The following is a 19,679-nucleotide window of genomic DNA, read 5'->3' as shown; positions in this document are numbered from 1 at the left end:
GACTGACGGGCAATATCCTCCAATACACTTACAAATACTGCCTTGGGTCCGGTCAGATATGTCTACTTAATCTTAAGATCAACCCTTGTTAGCTGTGGCTGCAAGCAGTAAGGCTTGGCAAAGGATCTATCTTTAAAGCATCTAACAGCACCAAACAACTAAATAAAGTCACAACACGTGAAAGAAATAAGACACCAATTTATAAAAATATGATTATATTTTTATGAATTTTTAGAGTCTTTAACATAATCCACCGGAGGGTTCCAGAAATACCAATTTTAGAAGATATTATCACTTTTAAATGCAACCGTAAACAAGCATTGGTCAATAAAAAAACGTTGGAAACTTTTGAACAGTTTACACCGTTAGTTTGACTACTCTGGCCCAGATTGGGCAACCAATCCCTGGAGGACAGAGTTCTGGGAGGCCAGAGTGGACACTTTGGACAGTTACCTGCCCACCAGGGCATTAAGGCAAGATGAAAACTTTACAGGACAACCGAAACAGACATCAACAGAGTAGACTGGATGCTGAGGGATGCAGGCAAAAGATGCTCAAAGGATGCTCCTGATGTGGTGCAGTCCATGAGGGTGTTTTTGTGGTTGCTCCTCGGTCCACAGGTGGAGTGGGGTAAACTTGGCCACAGAGACCAGGGTCTCTTGAAGTCTTCGACATTGTAGTAGCAAGTCAGTCAATGCTGAGCTATTGGTGAGTCTGCACTGCGGTTGGGGTGAAATCCTTTAGGTGGGGGATTGTGCCCCTTGGATGCCATGAATCCAGACTTGGACTGTACTCCCGGATCAGGCAGAACTGGTGCAACTTTTGGCTATCTCAAATTTCTCCTCTTGGGTGCTCGCGACTGATAGCGGGTAAAAACGTCTGCGTGGCTGCCAACTTGTTGGTGTGGGCTTCTTCAGCTACAGTGTCCCTGGAGCTGGTTCCAGGAGATCAGCCGACTGACCCTTGGAGTCATTGCTGTAGGTTGGGAATCAACTTTTTCACAAGCCAGGAGCCACAAGCAGACTCCAAACTTTGATAGTTCAAAGTGCAGCAGGTGCAGTCCTTCAGACAGTACAGCCTCTTTTTGTGCAGGTTCAATGGCAGCAGGGTAGTCCTTTGGTCCTCTCTCCTATTCCAGCGTGATTTGAGTGTCAGAGGTGACATATTTATCCCAGGAAAGTGCAGTGAGGGGACCATGTGGGCACTAGCCAATGGGCTACTGGGTCCCTTCCTACCTAGCAATGAAATTCCTGTAATGTGTGGCATCTGGCTATCCCAGATTGCCATGTTCTTATCCCTTTCAAGATGGCATAACCCTTCCTCCAATAGAAGCTTGGTAGACCACCCTAGAGATGTGAATATTAGAGGGCTACATGCCCAGGGTAAAACTGGTTTGGGGCAACTTTTCCATCCTTGGTCCTGTCTCCACTCTGTCTGCAGGAACAAAAGCTGCTCAGGGGTGTACGTGCTACTTCCCTCAAAAAGGTGACTTCTCCTTTAAAGCTTGTCTTTTAGGTTAATAACATCAGTGGCCATCCGGGGAGAGGAGGTACCATCTCACTCTGCAGCAACTGCCTTTGTTCCTGGGCCTGGGAATCATTCACACGTTTCCCTAGGCGGGCAGAAAGCTGCCTGTGTGCCAGGGCCTTTGCGAGGCTGAGAGTACAGAGTGTCAACTTTGTTAAAGTCGCTAAACTTTATTGTGTTATTAAATTCGACCTGGGCATCACATCAGGTGTAATACCATGATTAATTTGATACCTTACATGGCCCAGTTAAGCAGTCCCATTCAGGAGTCTGTCGGATTGGGATGCCAACCAATAAACATGTGTAAGCCAATGGGGCTACTAACTTTATCCACAGCAAAATTACAATTTGGAAGTATTGCTGTTATGAAACATTAAAAGTATGTGTCCTACTTAACAAAATACATCTCTCTGCCATAAGGGGGCTCCATAGGCCTTCCTTAGGGGAGACATATATTGCTAATGGCTTTGCCATTAGTGTGAATAGCAAAGTTGAACTGACAATGTAAACACTGTCCTTCCAGTCTGCAGTGACAGGTTGACAGCCATTTTGTGCTTTGTCAAACACAGGGTGCCCTAAACAATGCTTCAGACCAGAGTAGACACTCTGTCTTACATGCCCTGTGTACCATATATTAAAGACTTATAAGTAAGTCAGTCCTTGTTAATTGGGTGAATCCAGTTCGACATGCAATTCGTGTAGAGTCAGAACACTGGCAATGAGGTCTGGCTAGCAGGCCTCAGTACATGCTCTGAGTCGAAAAACCAGCAGCATCTGTCCCAAAACGTGTATGTGGCTGGGGAAGAGGAGCACATGCAAAAAGATGCATGTCCTTACAGTGAGCCAAAGGAGCATTAAAAAAAAAAAATATATATATATATATATATATATATATATATATATATATATATATATATATATATATATATATAAATAAAAAATTGCGAGCTATGATCAAAGCAACTACTGGTTGCATTTCTTCACTATTTTAATTGTGAGCACCAATGCAGCCCCAGAATGTACCCATGTATGATTAAACGCATCAAAGGCATTTCACGGATCACTCAGAGGTCATGACTCACAAATGTTAAACTGATTTTTTTTAAATTTGATTTAGCAGTTTGTCTACTCACACAAACGCAATTCTGCCAAAGCTCCACCACCACACCTGCCACTCCCCCCAAAAACCCATTCTTTGCTAGGAATAAGCAATTGATATCAGGGAGTTTAACCCACCTTGTAAGCAGAATACGTTTACACCATCAAATTAGTACATACAAACTCACCACCTAGACAAAGAAGTGATTATCAAATGTTCCTAAATTCAGCCATACAAGGCACCTTTTTCTTCATACTCACATTTTTTGCTTTGCTTTTCCACTTCAGCTTTTAGCCTCTTGTACTTCTCTGTCCGGTACACAAGCACCCATGTTATACCTGCAGAAACACAAGAAATAACATGAGAGAAGAGCAACACCCCAAGTGTCAGAAAGCCAGCTAAGTAATCTCTAATAAAGCTTTGATTTATGGTTTTGCACTTTTCATTCCAAATTTAGTGTTTATGTTGCTCACACCCTTCTTAAACACGAAGTCTTTGTCGACTGGAATATGATGTATTATCCACTTTGCCCCAAAAATGTCTGTATCCACAGCAGCAGTTATTCAGGCCCCAAAGGGTCTCTGGATAATCTTTAGCAAAGATGTATAGCTCGATGGGTGCTGAATTACAAAGCCTAATGTGTCACTTACAAACAAAAAGCGGTTGGTACATAATAATCATTAAAAAATTCTGTTGTTGACACCAGGACTGGGAGCATGTCGAGGGGTAAATTCACTCCGTTGTTCAGTCACTGTTAATTTTTTTTTAAATAATAATAAAAAACAAAAACGGTGCAACAGAAGTGTAGGAGATTAACTGTGAAAGTTAATTTTTATTCAGGACCAAAACAGATGTGTGCAAAAATAACCACACACGTTTTTAAGAACTTGGCAATGTAGCTTTTAAGCACAGAATTTTCACCTGTTGTTTTAAGCCCTCGCCTTACTTTTGGTGGAAACGCTGTCGGTTTCTGCATGTAAGTTGCTAATTATTTCTTAGAAAATCCAGGAGATGCTAAGTCTTGAGTACTTAAGACCAATATTACATGGAGTAGGGTACAACAATTGCAGGCCTACCTTTCTGAATTAAAAAATGCTGAACTCTTTTTTTACTTATTTTTCTTACTACAAATTTGTACAGGCGCCCCCTGGGGATAGAGATCATTTTAACAATTAACTAGGAAGTGTGATACTTGTTTATGACATTTCTGAAGTAGCACCTAATGTTTTATGCTTGCAGAGCATTCATAGATTAACCATAATTTACTGTATTTGGTAATGTGATAAATGCTTAACCAGAGTACTTGTTAAAGGTACTTTTATACTGAAATAAAAATGTTGATAAGTAGATTTGTTACTCTAATTTGTAAAGGGCTTGCACTGCCGGGACACTGCTTAAAAGGTGCTTCTTGGTGAAGGAAATCGGAGTACCATGCATATAGATTGAGAAACAATAGGATGACAGACCAGAGGCCGTTGAAGCCATTGGGTCGAATCAATCATTGACCAGGAGTCAAACAAGTCTACGGGAGGCAGAAGTCATTGACCAGTAGTCAGTTGTGCCTGGCCACAACTGAGGCAATCTAGATCTTCTCAAGTTCATGTCTTTGAACCAGCATCAGCTAGCAGTACAAAATGTAAACATGAAGAGCACTCTCAAGTTGCAGCTGAGAACTGGTTTCTTACCACTGTACAGTTGCACCTCAAACCACTAAATCTTAAGTGACAAGGTAGGATGTGGTCCAATGAATAAACTGCTGTCGAAAGGCTAAGTGGGATTAGTGCACACACAGCTCTAATTTATGGTCTCGGTGAGGAACAGTTCTTCACTGATGTGTAGGAAGACAAATTTTTCATGGTATAGCACAAAACTTAAGCACTTCTCCCAGTGGAGGACTGTGACAAAGGCACTGAGCTGAAGATAGGGCCTCTAACTAAGCCATTCTTTTGTGCGTTCTGGGTGGGATCTCCCCCTTTGTGTCCCCTCTGCCCCCTCGTGCCCCCCCCAGCCCCTGGGGATCGGGGGCAGGCATGGACAACAGCACACCGCACACATGACTTTTGGAACTCTGGGCAAGTTACTGGGTTAACTAAGTATAATGTTTTGTTTCTTTCTATTTTATTTTTGGTTTACGTAGACAGGGAGGGCAGGCATGCATGCCTGTGATGCTGTTCGAAGTGATTACCAGCTCCCTATCTCACAAACATGCAACTGAGACCTTGAGGAAACTTAAGATTTTGCCAATATGATTTTGTATGCCAAGGAACGAATAAGGTATTGGATACTCTGTGATTGTGATTCTGCGAAGCATGTAATGGATGCCCAAAGGCTGTATAACAATGTGAGGTAGTACCTTGAGTGTTCAGTTCTGGCAAAATAAACGAACAGATTTGTACTATTTAAATGCCAATAAACAAAACTGTAAAGAAAGAAAAAAAAAAAAACACACTAAGCCATTCTTCTGAGCCAATATAGCTTGTTTGCTCTATTGGGGAGGTTTGTGGAAAACAGCATTGAGGCACAGCTAAACGATAATTCAGAACAACTGCATAAAGTTTTCACAGTTGCCTAAATAGGGTAAACGAAAAAGGATAGGATGTTGTAATCCATATGAGATGGGGTGAGTGGCCGGATGCCAAATCTGAAGTCAATAATATGGCACTACGATATGCATACGTTTTCTACTAGCTCAAACTACTCAATGTTTTTCCTGCGACCTACCTTGTGTACATTGCTACGTCGTCATCTGAACACAAAAGATAGGTGCATGTAGAAACAGCACCTGAATAAAGTTGAATTCACACAGTATGGCACCTAATACAAAATGATGTCGGAAGAACCAGATTAATCTAGGCATGCATATCACATGCTGCGGACATACAAATGGAGACATACTTTTGGCAACCAATGAGATTAAGAGACTTACTGAATACATGAGAGCTAATGGGATCAGTAAAGAATTAAGCAAGCCCTGCTGTTCTACAGGCGCCAGCCCAGGTTCACAGACTGCACCCAACCTGCTTTTAAATGCAGCAATTTGCTCTCCAGTATACCTACGTTGGCAATATAAGGGGAAAAAGAAGCCTTGATCGAATATACACAAGGATGATACCTATTGGCTCAACAGCCACTAAGCAAGGAATAAATAACATCTGGAAAAAAACAATCAGATCAAAAATAAAAACTGAAGGAGGGCAGGCAGAAAAAAAACAGCAGTGACCAAATTAATTCTGGGTTGCTGCTAGGCACTCAACACTTCTTTCACTGCTGTATATTTCTCCAATTACCCTCTTCTACAACAGGTCTTGGATCTCCTATACCATTCTATTCTGTAACGTTGCCGGTCTCAAACTGTAATCTTTATTTTCCTACACTAGGAAGAAAGATTACAGTTTGAGACCAGAAATGTAGCAGAATAGGACAGTAGAGGAGATGCAGGACCTGTCCATCTGAGGTGTACCCAGTGCCAATCCTTACTCCCCCTTTTGCAATGCACTTTCCTACGCAGACGCCTGCTTTTATGTGGCTAGGTTTGCACTACACCAATCACAAACAACTAAAGGAATTCTACAATGCAACAGAAATATTTAATCTTCCACAAAGAAGTGCAAATGAAAAGGGCACTCAACTTCCCACCCGAGCTTCCACCAGAACAAGTGAACGTCATCAAAAATAATTGCATAATAGTGCAAGAAAGTCATCTTTGACTGAACTGGTTCTTACAATAGTCACCATATCTTGCATTAGAAGAGCACGTTATCAATCGTAGCCCTCGAGCCACCACAAATCATGTCCCAGAAAAAGAACAAAGCTGTTCTTTAGTTACAAAGTCAGCAGCTCTGGCCGTAATGCCTCATCTCTCCATTTCTAAGCGCTAGAAAGGAGGACGGTTAATCCCAAGGATAACTTGGGTCACTTCTTGGCCACTTGTTGTCTCCCAGTGCCATTCGGCACAGCTATGTTACTCCTTTGAATATTACAGAGAGGCAGCCAAACCACTTGCCTCTTGGCGGTTTCAAGTCAGGGCTGGAGAGATTGGTGTTTACAAATAGTGATTTACCTGCTGATAGGCCTTCTTTGGGTTGGAGTGGTGCAATCATCGTCTAATAACATGTATATATTTAATTTAATGTTTGGATGTTAGTGCGAGTAAGGCTGCGGAGGGCGTCAGTGCACCTCCCAGATTTTTGAAACAATGGTTAACAGCTTATGTTATCATTCAGGAAGTTTTTTCGGAAGTTAATATTATTTTATAAAACAATTATCTAAGAGCACACACAATGTTTGGGATTGATCATAATGCTACCCACCATGGCCTGTATAGCAGTTCAGAAAAAGACATTCAGCAATGATTGTTTTCGTTTTACATTATCTATTTTATAACACAATAACAACCGCTTCATTTAGAATCACAACATTTGTGCAACATTTCAGCAGCGTATATTTTCACATATATAACCATTTTAAAAACATCACTCAAGATAAGGAGCGGCTCACGAAGCTTTGTTGGGGCGGCGCAGGGGATTGGGAGGCAAATTCATTGAAAATAAATAAATAAAATCACTTACCGGCTCCCAGCCTGCCCTGCAGCCAATCCTGACGGTGCTCAGAGCAGGAGGCCATAGCAGAGGAGCCACGCCTGTTTAAGATCGTTAATCTGATCCCTGTTTGTGTGTATAAAATTAGGTTTGATGAATTTGCATTTTCAAGCAACATTTGTGTTACATAAGGCGTGTTGGGAGCTGCAAGGTATTTTTGTAGCGGCTGGTTTCCATGTCACCTCAAGCACTTGTGTTATGCTACTAAAATAAATTAGTGATACGGGGTTCGCAGATGACCATCACTGTGACCAAACGAATGGAGGCGACGTGTGGCCTCTGACTTCGAAGGCACAAAACCTGAGTTCAGATCTTGGTTACAGCACACAGGTAAAGTGTCTAACCTACCAGTTCCCGGCCTCTTGAGCAGGAAGGCAGAGAGAGTGCTTAGAAACTGAACAACCACAGAATTCAGCACTATATATATATATATATATATATATATATATATATATATATATATATATATATATATATATATATATACACACACATAAAAAAATTTAACAAAATGATGCTTACTGCTTTTGACCTGTGGATAGAAGAATACCTCACCCAACTTCACTTCGCACTTAATCACATTTTTCCTGTACCGCATGTACAGAGCATCGCCCGAAACCTATTGTTGAACAGTGATGATGTCATTGTTTATTTTCTTTGTTAAGGTCGATAGACTGGAAGCACCCAGTAAATCTTAAGTTATTCCGTAACAAAGTTTTCTGGTTAGTTGTCCACAGGGCACCTGTGTATTTTTCAAGTTGTACATAGAAGATTTGAGGATACGTGGATGTTGCAGACTTGTCAACTAAAACGAGAAATCCTTGTTTACCTTGATGTGGGTGGTCTATTTACACTTCTCTCTTTCTCACCCTCGGTGGCATGCCTCATTAAGCAGTAATTTCATATTTGGTGATGCTCCTTTGAACAGCCAGACATCAAAGCTGGTGTAATTTTCTCCTGCTTGCGGTTTCGCTTTGCACTGTAGGGCATTGTTGACACTGCTTGATTACACTTTACAAATTCTGCCTTACATGCTTGAAAAGCCCGCTATGTTGTGCCTTCCACAAGGCTTTTACTTCCACTCTTATTGATTGTAAACGTGTTTGTGGAGTAGCATTTTGCATATCTTCATTCACCATCATAGGTACACAGTAGTCCAACCGATGTCAGGAGCATACTTTCTTCTTGTTCTCAATTCTATGTCAGGACGGGAGGCGAGGATTATGCATTACTTTCTTCACTTTATTTAGACAGCATATTCAAAGGGTAACGTAATGAAGTAAAAAAAAATGTTAAAAAACATAAAGACTACAAGTCCCACGAGTCCATCGTGTAGAGAATGCCACAGTCCAATCACAGTAGAGCACAGCATATAAATATGAATGACGTCCCTTCCTGTTCCTCTTTCTTCACTGCTCGTCAGTTAAGTACTTCCTAACATTATCATTAACTCTTAACAGTCGAGTTTATAGTATATATTTTCGGGGATTTTTTCCATTTGTATTGTTTTTAAAACTTATTAATATCGCACAGCAGGCTTCAGGCCCGAGCACTTTTGTTGTTATTACCGTCTCGCAGCCGGGCAATACTCCTATTGAGTTTGGTGCTCTCACCCTTATAATGGACCAATCTGCTGGTCATGAATCCGCTCCTTTTCAGGATGCACAACAAGATTGGCCTCCCCAACGTTTTCCCAAAGAGGTGAGTCAAGTGCTCTCTTTCATTATTTCAAATGCGCTTGCACCTCTTAGGGAGCAAGTTGATAAGCTTGCAAAGAGCATTACAGGGGTTTTTTTCTGATCCAGTTCAGCCTATCCCGGTCCCTAGTGGGGTTAGATCAGTGGGTAAAAAGACCTCCAAACATGACGCGGGGCACCTGGAAGGTTTTGATAAGCTTACTGAAACCTTCCATAAGAGTGCACGCATGCTTAAAAATGTACCCTTCCGGGAGGAAGATAACTCCGGAGAAACAAGCGACTTTGTCGCAAAAAATTTAAACCCTTTATTAGGGTTCCCCCTTGGAGGGGAGGGTGATTCTGATGATGATCTGTCCTCAGATGAGGATCACGAAATGGGTAGGCCTTGGCATCCTAACCCTGTTTCCCCAGACTCCCCTGAAGAGGATTCTGATATGTTTAATCCTTTGGATATCTACCATCCCAGGACTTCTGAACAGGTCCCAGACACTAAAGTGGCAGATTATGTGGCGGATAAAATTGGTCAGCCTTTAGAAAAAGAGGTCCGAGCTAAACTTAGGGCAGAATGTCCTAGACCCTCTTTACCCGGCAAAGTAGCTCTCACTCCCATTATCGACCCTAAACTGTGCACCTTTTTTGGCAAGTATATGAAGGACCCTAAGAAGGGTATAGGCAGATCTTGGAGAAACTGTCAGGACAAACTCCTAGATGTAGCGGGACCGCTTACGCAGATTATCCAGCTGGCGGAGCAAGCTAAACATTCTGGTACCCCTCTCTCAGTTGAGAATATTGCCGGTTGGGCTCAGAGCGCGATTTGTCTCCTAGGTAACGCCAACTGTGCTCTGGCTGCAGAACACAGAAGATCCCTTCTTATTAAAATCGATCCTAAGTTGGGCGAGTTAGCCACTTCGGAGGCAGGAGCTATTGCCCAGGGAAACCTCTTTGGGGAACCTTTTGTTAAGGAACTGGGTAAATTTGTTGCAACCTTTTCGGCTTTAGACCAAGCTCAAACTTCCATCAAAAAGATCTTTCCTGCTAAGGTTTTTGCTAGGGCCGGACGAGGAAGGGGTCGCTCCTCCGGCCGCCTTTACCACCAAGGCCCCTCTAGAGGATACCCAAAGAGGAACAACGGCTGGAATGATGGTCGACAAGGAACATTCTAATCCACCCGAGGTTCTGGCAAAGCCAAAGGCAACCGCATCAGAGGAGGAGCTAATGCACCGGGAGGAGCTTCTGGTAAGCATTATCCCTTCTTCCCCTCTAGAGTTGGGGGGGGGGACGGCTTCGCAGATATGCTCAAAATTGGAACACAATTACAAGGGATCCTTGGATTCTTCAAACAGTTCGAGGTTTTCATATAGAGTTCTACGGTACTCCAATTCAGCAGTCGCAGCCGAGACCTTTAGTTTTCCCATCTCACAAGATGAGCCTCATTGATCTGGAAGTACAAGATGATCTACTCAAAAAAGCCATTTGCAGATCGACCCTTCATCCAAATGGGTTTTTAAGCAACATTTTTCTAGTGGAAAAGAAAGAAAATGTTTTTTGTCCGGTAATAAATTTGAGAGATTTCAACGAATGGCTAGTTTACCGGCACTTCAAAATGGAAGGCATTCATCTATTGAGGGACATTCTACTTCCAAACCATTGGATGATCAGACTGGATCTCAAGGATGCTTATCTTTCAGTCCCCATCTTTTCCCCTCATCGGAGATTTCTTCAATTCTCATGGAGAGATCAGATTTACGAGTTCCAAACTCTCCCTTTCGGGCTCTCCTCAGCCCCTTGGTGTTTCACCAAACTTATGAAACCTGTTGTAGAATTTCTTCGTACCAGGGGAATAAGGATGATAATTTACCTGGACGATATTCTTATGATGGATCAGTCCCTATCCCAGCTCAAATCCAATCTGAGCATAACTATTGCTCTCCTTCACAATCTGGGGTTTGTGATCAACGAATCCAAATCAGTTAATTCCAAATCAGAAAATAGAATTTCTAGGTTTCCTTATAGATTATGTTGCAGCGTCTCTCAGCCTTCCATTATCCAAACTTTCCAAGATTCGGAAAGAACTCAACAAGGTCCTCAGAAGGGACAGAATTTCACTTTGTCAATTGGCCAGAATTTTGTGGGACTCCTTTCCTCTTCAATCCAAGCCATCTTTCCCGGTCTTCTTCACTATCATGCATTGCAGAGATTAAAAGCATCTCATCTCAGAAGGGTTCTTATTTATTCAGAGATGATTTCTTTATCTCCAGAGGCCAGAACGGAACTCCAATGGTGGATAGACCACATGGAAGCCAGGAATGGCACAGCGATTTTCGGCACAGCCCCAGACATGACTATAGAATCGGACGCCAGTCGTCTGGGATGGGGAGCCAGATGTGGGACAGTCTCCATGGGAGGCAGATGGTCACAGGATGAACTCTCCCTTCATATCAACAATCTCGAACTCCTGGCGGGATCTTTTGCAATCAAGTCCCTCACAAGGGACAAAGTGTGCTGCTCCATTCTTCTGAGGATGGACAACATATCAGCTGTCCAAAATATAAATCGCCTGGGGGGCACTCGTTCCAGGGCCCTCTCCGAAATAGCGAAGGATTTCTGGCATTATTGCCTTCAATAACAGATCTCGGTAGTGGCAGAGTATCTTCCGGGGACCAAGAACATAGTGGCAATTTGGAACTCCAGAAACTTCACGGACAGCACCAACTGGAAATTAAATCCACAGGTTTTTCAAGCCCTGATGGACAGATGGGGGTCCTTGTGATCTGGATCTTTTTGCGTCCCGTCTCAGTCACCAACTGACGAAATATGTCAGCTGGAGACTGGATCCGGGAGCAGTAGTGATAGATGCTTTCCTCCAAGATTGGTCCAAGAGCCTTCCCTATGCCTTTCCCCCCTTCATAATGATTCCCAGAGTAGCAGTTCAGGTAAGACGTCAAATGGCGTCCTTAATTCTAGTGACTCCGATTTGGAAATCCCAGGCTTGGTTCCCGACCCTCATGGAACTGTCTTGGGATCTTCCAATTCGCTTACCGTCATTTCCTTCAATCCTTCTCGATCACCAGGGATCTCCTCACCTGTTGGTTCTCCAAGGCCATCTTCTCCTCATGGCATGGAGGAATTCCAGGGACGCTGGAAGAACAGACTCCTTTCTAAGGAAGCTAATGACTTCATCCAACAGGCCTGGTCCTCTAGTACCACCAAAACATACAGACTGGCACGGAACAGATGGAATCGTTGGTGTATGGCGAAATCTATTGATCCCTTGGGGGCACAATTGATCCCTTGGGGGCACAACTTACGTATATCTTCAATTTCTTGGCTGAACTTGTCCACTCTGGCCTCGCTTATCGTACCATTAAGACCTTAAGGTCAGCTATTTCAGCAGGGCATGTTGCCATTAACAAACCAGTGGGTGAACATCCATGGGTTTGTAAACTTATGAAGGGCATTCGCCTTTCCAAACCCTCTGAACCCAGGTATTCGGGTCTATGGGATGCAAATGTTATTTTAAGGTTCCTCTCCCATTGGCATGACAATCATCTTCTATCTCACAAGCAAATTTCGGCTAAATTAGCGATCCTTCTCTGTCTTATTTCTTGTAAAAGAGTATCGGATGTTAGAGCACTAGATCTCTCAGCTAGAACCTTTACTCCAGAGGGTGTAACTTTTACTATATCTAGTAGAACCAAAACCAATATCAGAGTGGTTTCTTATCCTGCTTTTCCCGAACATCAAAAATTATGTGTAGTAAACTCTATTAAGGCATATGAGGACATGACTTTAGACGTCAGACCCGCAGGTGAATCAACTTCTTATTGCCTTGCAGAAACCCTTTAAAGCTGTTTCATCTCCTACTATTGCTAGATGGGTTAGGTGGATCATGGCGGAGGCAGGTATTGACATCCGTAGATTCAGAGCTCATTCCACTAGAGGTTCAATGGCTTCTAAAGCCATTCAGGTAGATGGTAAGCTTGAAGATATTATGAATACAGCGGATTGGTCTTCCGAATCCACTTTCAAAATGTTCTATTTTAAACCTATCCTAGAAGCTGCATCTCTAGTTGTCAGTAAGCTTTAAACATGCATAATCCTTGCCTCCTCGCCTCCAGTCCTGACATAGAATGAAAAATCTCCTAGCTAACGAGAAGGAAAATTTCAATTCTATTAAGGACACGGAGGCGAGGATTATCCCACCCAGGCTTTCATCTTCGTAGCCTCTCCCTCCCGGCTACTGTTGTTTTGCTTTATCACAAGTAAGTAACTGCTATTCTTATCCCATTCATGCTTAAAGTTTGTTTATGATGCCTTGCATTTAATTTGATGCATATCCTCTTATGTTTGCTTATCTTGCCTACAACATTGTGTTTTTTCTCTGATGACACTTATCATTGTGATGCAGAATCAGATAACGTGTTTATAATTATTTTCACTTACGCAGGCAATACTCAAGGATTGGAGTAACCTACATTCACCTTTAACTTCCTCCAGTGAAGAAGAGGAACAGGTCATTCATATTTATATGCTGTGCTCTACTGTGATTGGACTGTGGCATTCTCTACACGATGGACTCATGGGACTTGTAGTCTTTGTGTGTTTTTTTTTTTACTTTATTAAGTTTCCCTTTAAATAAGCTGTTTAAATAAAGTGAAGAAAGTAATGCATAATCCTCGCCTCCGTGTCCTCAACAGAATTCAAACTTTCCTTCTCGTTAGCTAGGAAATTTTTCACTCTGGTCGGTCTCACACCCAAATTTGGCCCACAGACATGTTACAATTACATTTTTTATATCATGGTCATTTTATCTCATGAAGAAGTTGGCGTCATGGGATGGGGTTAATAAAATATTATTTTAAGGCTTCGAATTCCACATTATGCTCAACCCTAGATCTCTACTCGGAGATGGACTAGATGAGGCTTTTTAGCTAGCCATGTTATGAATTGAGCGCGCTGAGCAGCATCATAGAGTAAATGGCGACTCTCCCAACTGACCCTTACGCTAGAGTCATGCAGCGTCTTGGACTCTCTAGTGATAGCTTGTAGGCAAGCAGTCTTTACTGCAGAAGTTAGTGGAAAAGTTGCAATAAAATACAGTGTGCACAGTTTATCACAATCAAAAGTGGTAACGGCCACTATACAAAGAATATGCGTTTCACTTGTGGTTGAAGCGACAAATTACTTAAAGTGGTGAGGGGAAAAATGTAAATCACATGGATTTTCAAGTTATGGCTCGAAACATTTAACATAACGTACAAGGCTGAAAATAAAACGTATTAATGTATGTGTTTTAAAGTAGTGGTTGGCTGAAGAAACCTCGGCACCACTCGGGCCAAAGTTTCTGCAAAGTATGGGGACTTCAGTCCCATCGCTACTACTGTTACACACATGGTATTTAGTCAATGGGCCGCGATTGCTACAAAAGAAAGAAAAAAAAAGTGTAACAGGGATAGACGGTCTAGAACACCGACTGGACTTGTGCACATGGAAGTCTATGGCGGTTTTAGGGCATCAGAGACAATCATTTACTGTAGTTGCGCTTAATGTAAAAAGAAAAATCAGGATATCTTACAATACAGGTGTCCTTTATATTATTCTGTGTTCTTTTTATAATTCGTATTTCCAGAACTTCCAATGGACAGTGGTGAGTTTTTTTTTTTTAGAATACCAGAGGGAATAAACAGGGCAGTATCCGAGGTGGTAAAAAAACACACCAATCGCACTTCAATTTTAATGGTGTCCCACAAGCGCCATCGTGGGATCTGCAAGTCTAACAGCTGACATTTGGAGGCATGGTGTCAGTTCATGTACCCATAAATTTGGATCATTCAGTCGCAATAAAGATTCCCCAACACCTCGTTTTTTTTTCCCCTTAGGTCTCCGTCGGATATTTTTTAAGCAGCGATATATTATAAAGTATTACTACTTTATAAAATCAACTCGTTGCAGTGGCGTTCTACTTTCAATGGAGGATCCTTTTGCCGAATACCACCATGTCAACCGAAGCATGTCAATGTGTGGGTATCAGGCGGGTACAAGTTCCAGACACCAGATATGTTATCCGGGTTCGTGGTGTGCCTCTGAAAAGTTACGATACGTTTATTACGAGGTTGGGGTACGAAAACATGGAGCGAGTCGGGTGCGACTGGGAAAGAACTTCGACAACACTAGGTATAGTAAAGGATACACCGCGCTTCACGTCATTTCTAACGCCCTTCAATCACTTCGACGCTTAAAACCCAAACCCAGCCAACGTTTCCCCTCGTTTACTACATGGCAATAGCTCCTAGCCCTTCGTCACTTCTTACCCTCGGCAAGCAGAGCCGTACAAATGGAGATAAAGACTATCAACACGGTATCTGCAAACATCGTACTCATGATGCCAGCCGGTGAACAGTTGTCACAACCGATTGCTCCGGAAGTACAACACCGGCCCTGACACTTTTGCAGGGGCTTTAGAAAGTAAAGACGGACGCATATAGGCGCCACAGCGCCGCCATCTTAAGGATTTGGGCTCCCTATTGGTGTGGTGACTGTGCCGGAAGTCAAATAACCAATGAGACGAAAGACGTGAAGATGGGCGGTGCGCCAGGCAGCCATAAACAACGGGGAAGTAGTAGAAACTGTTCATCTGGATTGTAGCAGTACATCTTAAGCGGGAAGTACCTAAAATAAAACCATTTTTACTTAAAAAATAGGAAGTCTCCCTCCTTAAATGGGTCTATTGGCATGGCTGATAATATAAAGCATTACCAGTATGTAGCATAAGAATAAATATGTGTTTGTGTGGAAGCAACTGTAGAATAATATTTGTGTATTAAAAGGTCAAGTTTACGCGTTAAGAATTTTCAATTCTATTAAGGACACGGAGGCGAGGATTATGCTTCTCTTTCTATGCTTTATTTTACACAGCAGCCAATAGGAGAAGATATTATTAAAAGCAAACATATCCCAGCATTCCTGGTATACACAACATAACCATAGAGAACACAGAGTATATAAACCGAAGAGGCAAATGCACTTTCTCTTTCTTTGCGAAATCTCAGTCAGTAAAAGTCAATGAAATGAATCAACATCGAACCCAAAAAGGACACAATCCAAATATCCACGGAAAAAACACAGTAACTCCGTGATAAGGAAGGATGCAACCTCAAATCTGTTGGAGTCCCAGGGATGAGGAGCTTCAACTCTGATCGACACCTGAGAAGGGAAGAAATGAAAAACTAATCATAGCATATGCCATAGCACTAATTTCCACAATTGTACATGCACTGATAACATCACTGGGTGGGTAAGACAATGAGACATAAATGAAAACAGAATACTTAACTCGTAAGCAGAAGTCTTATTGTCCACTAGGGGGGGATAATCCTCGCCTCCGTGTCCTTAATAGAAATGAAAATTCTTAACGCATAAGCTTGAAATGTTTTTATTCTATGGCAGGACCGGAGGCTCAGATTATGCTAGTTCAAAGCTGATCAACCACGATTGATGCAATGTCTAGAATGGGTTTATGATAGAAGGTCTTAAAAGTAGATTCCGAAGACCAGTCTGCAGCCTTCATAATGTCTTCCAACCTCATGCCTAAGTTAAAGGATTTTGAAGCCATAGCTCCACGGACTGAATGAGCACCAAACATGGCGACATTAATCCCTGCTTCAAAGAGAAGCCATCTAATCCATCTGGCTAAGGTAGCCGACGAGACTGGCTTGAAAGGCTTCTGCAGGGCAATCAACAATTGACCCCTGGGGTCTGTACGCAATTCCCCTGTGGCCTCTTCATAGGCCTTTAAACATTGTACTACGCATAGCTTGGGGTTATGAGGGAAGTAAGGGTAAGACACTGAATTGGTGCCCGTCTTAGTGCGTTTGGAAATAGAAAAGGAAACTCCCGTAGGAGAAAAAATCCTGCCCTCCAAGTCCAGAGAACGGACGTCAGATACTCTTTTGCATGAAATGAGGCATAACAATAATGTTAATTTGGCCGAGAGTTGTTTGCGTGACAAGAAACTATTGTCTGGCCAAGAAGAAATGAACGTAAGAACTACGTTGACATCCCAAAAGGAAGAATATCTAGGGCGCCGGGGGTTGGACAACCGAATGCCCCTCATTAATTTGCAGACGATAAGGTGCTTACCAATAGGTTTACCTAAAACAGGTAAATGACCTGCCGAAATGGAGGATCTATAATTATGAATCGATCTGTAAGCTAGGCCAGCAACGGCCAGTGAAGCCAGAAAGTTGACCACTAAACTGACATCAGCATTAAAGGGATCGGAATCCCGTTCCTCACACCAATGAACCCATCGCTTCCAGGCAGAGGTAGACCACTTGTGGGTATTGGAGGACCAGGCTTGTAGGATGAAACTGGAAGCCTGTTCTGAAAGGCCTGGCAAGAACCAATGACGCCTGAAATTCTCCAGGCCACCAGGTGCAATTTGCCTTGTATAATCAAGGGTTGCGGGGACCCCAGAGGGTCCAGGAGAAGGTTGTGAAGAGGAGGAATTAGGAAAGGGAAGTCGCACAGGAGGTCTAGTGCTAAAGGGAACCAGGCTTGAGCCCTCCAAAGAGGGGTTATCAATACAATTTCCGTTCTGAGACGACGGACCTGGGCCAGGGCCCGGGGAATCATGCTGAACGGGGGAAAGGCATAAGCTCGATGGGATGACCAGTCCTGGAGAAAGGCATCGGTGGCCATCGCTTCCGGATCTGGTCTCCAGCTGAAGAAGAGAGGGAGCTGGCGATTCAATCTCGAGGCAAAAAGGTCTATCGAGAAAGGGCCCCATTTCTGATTCAGAGCGGCAAACACTACTGGAAGGAGCATCCAATCGCTGGAATCCCAAAGGAATCTGGAATTCCAATCCGCCACTGTGTTGCGAGCACCCGGAAGGTACTCCGCAATCACTGAAATGCGATGCCGAAGGCAATATTGCCAGAAGTCCCTGGCAATGCGAGCTAAGGTCTGAGATCTCGTGCCTCCCAATTTGTTTACGTATCTGACCGCGGAAATGTTGTCCATTCTGAGGAGAATGCAACAATCCGCCTTCAGAGGAGAGACACTCCGGATTGCAAAAGATCCAGCTAATAGTTCCAGACAGTTGATGTGGAGGTGAAGTTCCTCCTCCGACAACCAAATGCCCCTCATTAATTTGCAGACGATAAGGTGCTCACCAATAAGTTTACCTAAAACAGGTAAATGACCTGCCGAAATGGAGGATCTATAATTATTAATCGATCTGTAACCTAGGCCAGCAGCGGCCAGTGAAGCCAGAAAGTTGACCACTAAACTGACATCAGCATTAAAGGGATCGGAATCCCGTTCCTCACACCATGAGATTTAGGACCAAGCGTGATCCTCCTCCTTTTTTGTCCACCAGAAAAATGGGGCTTACGAAGCCCCTGGGATGGGGAACAGAATGGCAAATAGCACCTTTCTTGAGGAGCGCTTGAACCTCCAGGTCTTTGATGTGTAGATCAGGACGGGAAAAATGGGGAAGAGGAGGGGGGAATGTTGATAAGGAGTCTGGTAAAATTCCAATCTGAACCCTTGAACGGTTTGTAACACTCAGGGGTCCCTGGACAATTTCTTCCATTCCGTTAAGCAAGTCTGAACCCTGCCCCCAAGAATCACCTCTGAAGGGTGGATTATTCTCACCTGAATTGGTGCGATCCTGGGTGTCTCCTTGCTGACCTCTGTAAGAGTTCTTGCGGTACCGACCCCTACCTCCTCGGGGTCTAGATGGATAGAAGGTGGAGCCTGATTGCTGATCCTTGTAATATCCACGGCCCCTGGACAGGGCATCTCGTCTGGGGCCTTGATAATAGGGGCGACCAGACGCGAGGCCCGCAGACGTCCGGCTCTCCGAAAAAGAGTCTCTCTGAAGACTTTTTTGAGCGACAATTGGGGTTTATCCATCGTATTGAAGGTCGCCGCAAATTTGGTTAAGTCCTTAATTAAGGGGCCCCCAAAAAGGAGGCCCTGGGCCACCGGGCCCGCCTCAGAGGTGGCGAGCTCAGTGAGCTGAGGGTCAATTCGCAATAGGATAGAGCGTCTCCTTTCTGTAGATAAGGCCACTTTGGCGTTGCCTAGGTGGCAAATGGCTCGATGAGCCCACCCTACCAGGATGTCAGAGTCGATAGGGGATTGAGACTCCTTGGCTACGTAAGCCATCTCCAATATTTTTGCTAGAGGGCCCGAGAGGTCCAGATGCTTGTCTTGGCAAGAGCGCCAGGCACGGTCTAGACCCTTTTTGGGGTCTTTCGCCCATTTCTTTAAGAAGGTGACCATAGTAGGGTCCACGTCAGGTGTATCAGTGACCTTACCCTCCAAGTCTGGTCGAGGGCACTCAGCGCGAAGCCTGGCCCTCACGTCCTTGTCGAAACCCGCTCTGATATGGTTTTGGAGGTATTCTGCCACCTCTGGCGGTGGGACCCAGCTTGAGGAGCGGGGTGAACGATCTCCTCCGGGCTGAAGGTCAAGACACGTGGTGCTTTGGGAGGTGGGGCTTTAGTAGACTCCGACTTTTTTCGCTTGCTCGGGCCTGGTCGGTCTCCGAGGTTCTCCTCAGAATCAGATTCGGAAGAAGGTTTAGAGGACGACTGGTCTGAATCTGAACCGTAAGCGTCTTGGGCTTGAGAGGAGCTGTATCCGTGCTCCTTCTGAATGGAGGACGCCAGTTTCTTGAAAAGATCAGAGTGGGCCCAGGTTTTGGCTTTAGCCTTGCCTTTGGAAGTAGAGGGCGGGTCAGATAACGCC

General features: G+C 43.7%; 1 protein-coding gene across 1 annotated transcript in view; it reads right to left on the bottom strand.

The window, feature by feature from the left end:
- The window catches only part of TMCO1 (transmembrane and coiled-coil domains 1), a 152,507-nt gene extending 137,131 nt beyond the window's left edge, over positions 1-15,376 (bottom strand). Inside the window, exons 1-2 of the mRNA XM_069231620.1 lie at positions 15,233-15,376; positions 2,887-2,964 (exon numbers count right to left, since the gene is read on the bottom strand). Coding sequence (XP_069087721.1) covers positions 2,887-2,964; positions 15,233-15,302 — 148 coding nt within the window. The 5' untranslated portion in view covers positions 15,303-15,376. The remainder of the gene's footprint in view (positions 1-2,886; positions 2,965-15,232) is intronic.
- Between the last annotated feature and the right edge of the window lie 4,303 nt (positions 15,377-19,679).

The sequence above is a fragment of the Pleurodeles waltl genome, chromosome 4_2, assembly GCF_031143425.1.
Source record: "Pleurodeles waltl isolate 20211129_DDA chromosome 4_2, aPleWal1.hap1.20221129, whole genome shotgun sequence".
In the NCBI taxonomy this organism is placed as follows: domain Eukaryota; kingdom Metazoa; phylum Chordata; class Amphibia; order Caudata; family Salamandridae; genus Pleurodeles; species Pleurodeles waltl.
The sequence above is the reverse complement of the archived record's forward strand: the minus strand, read 5'-3'. Positions and strand labels throughout refer to the sequence as shown.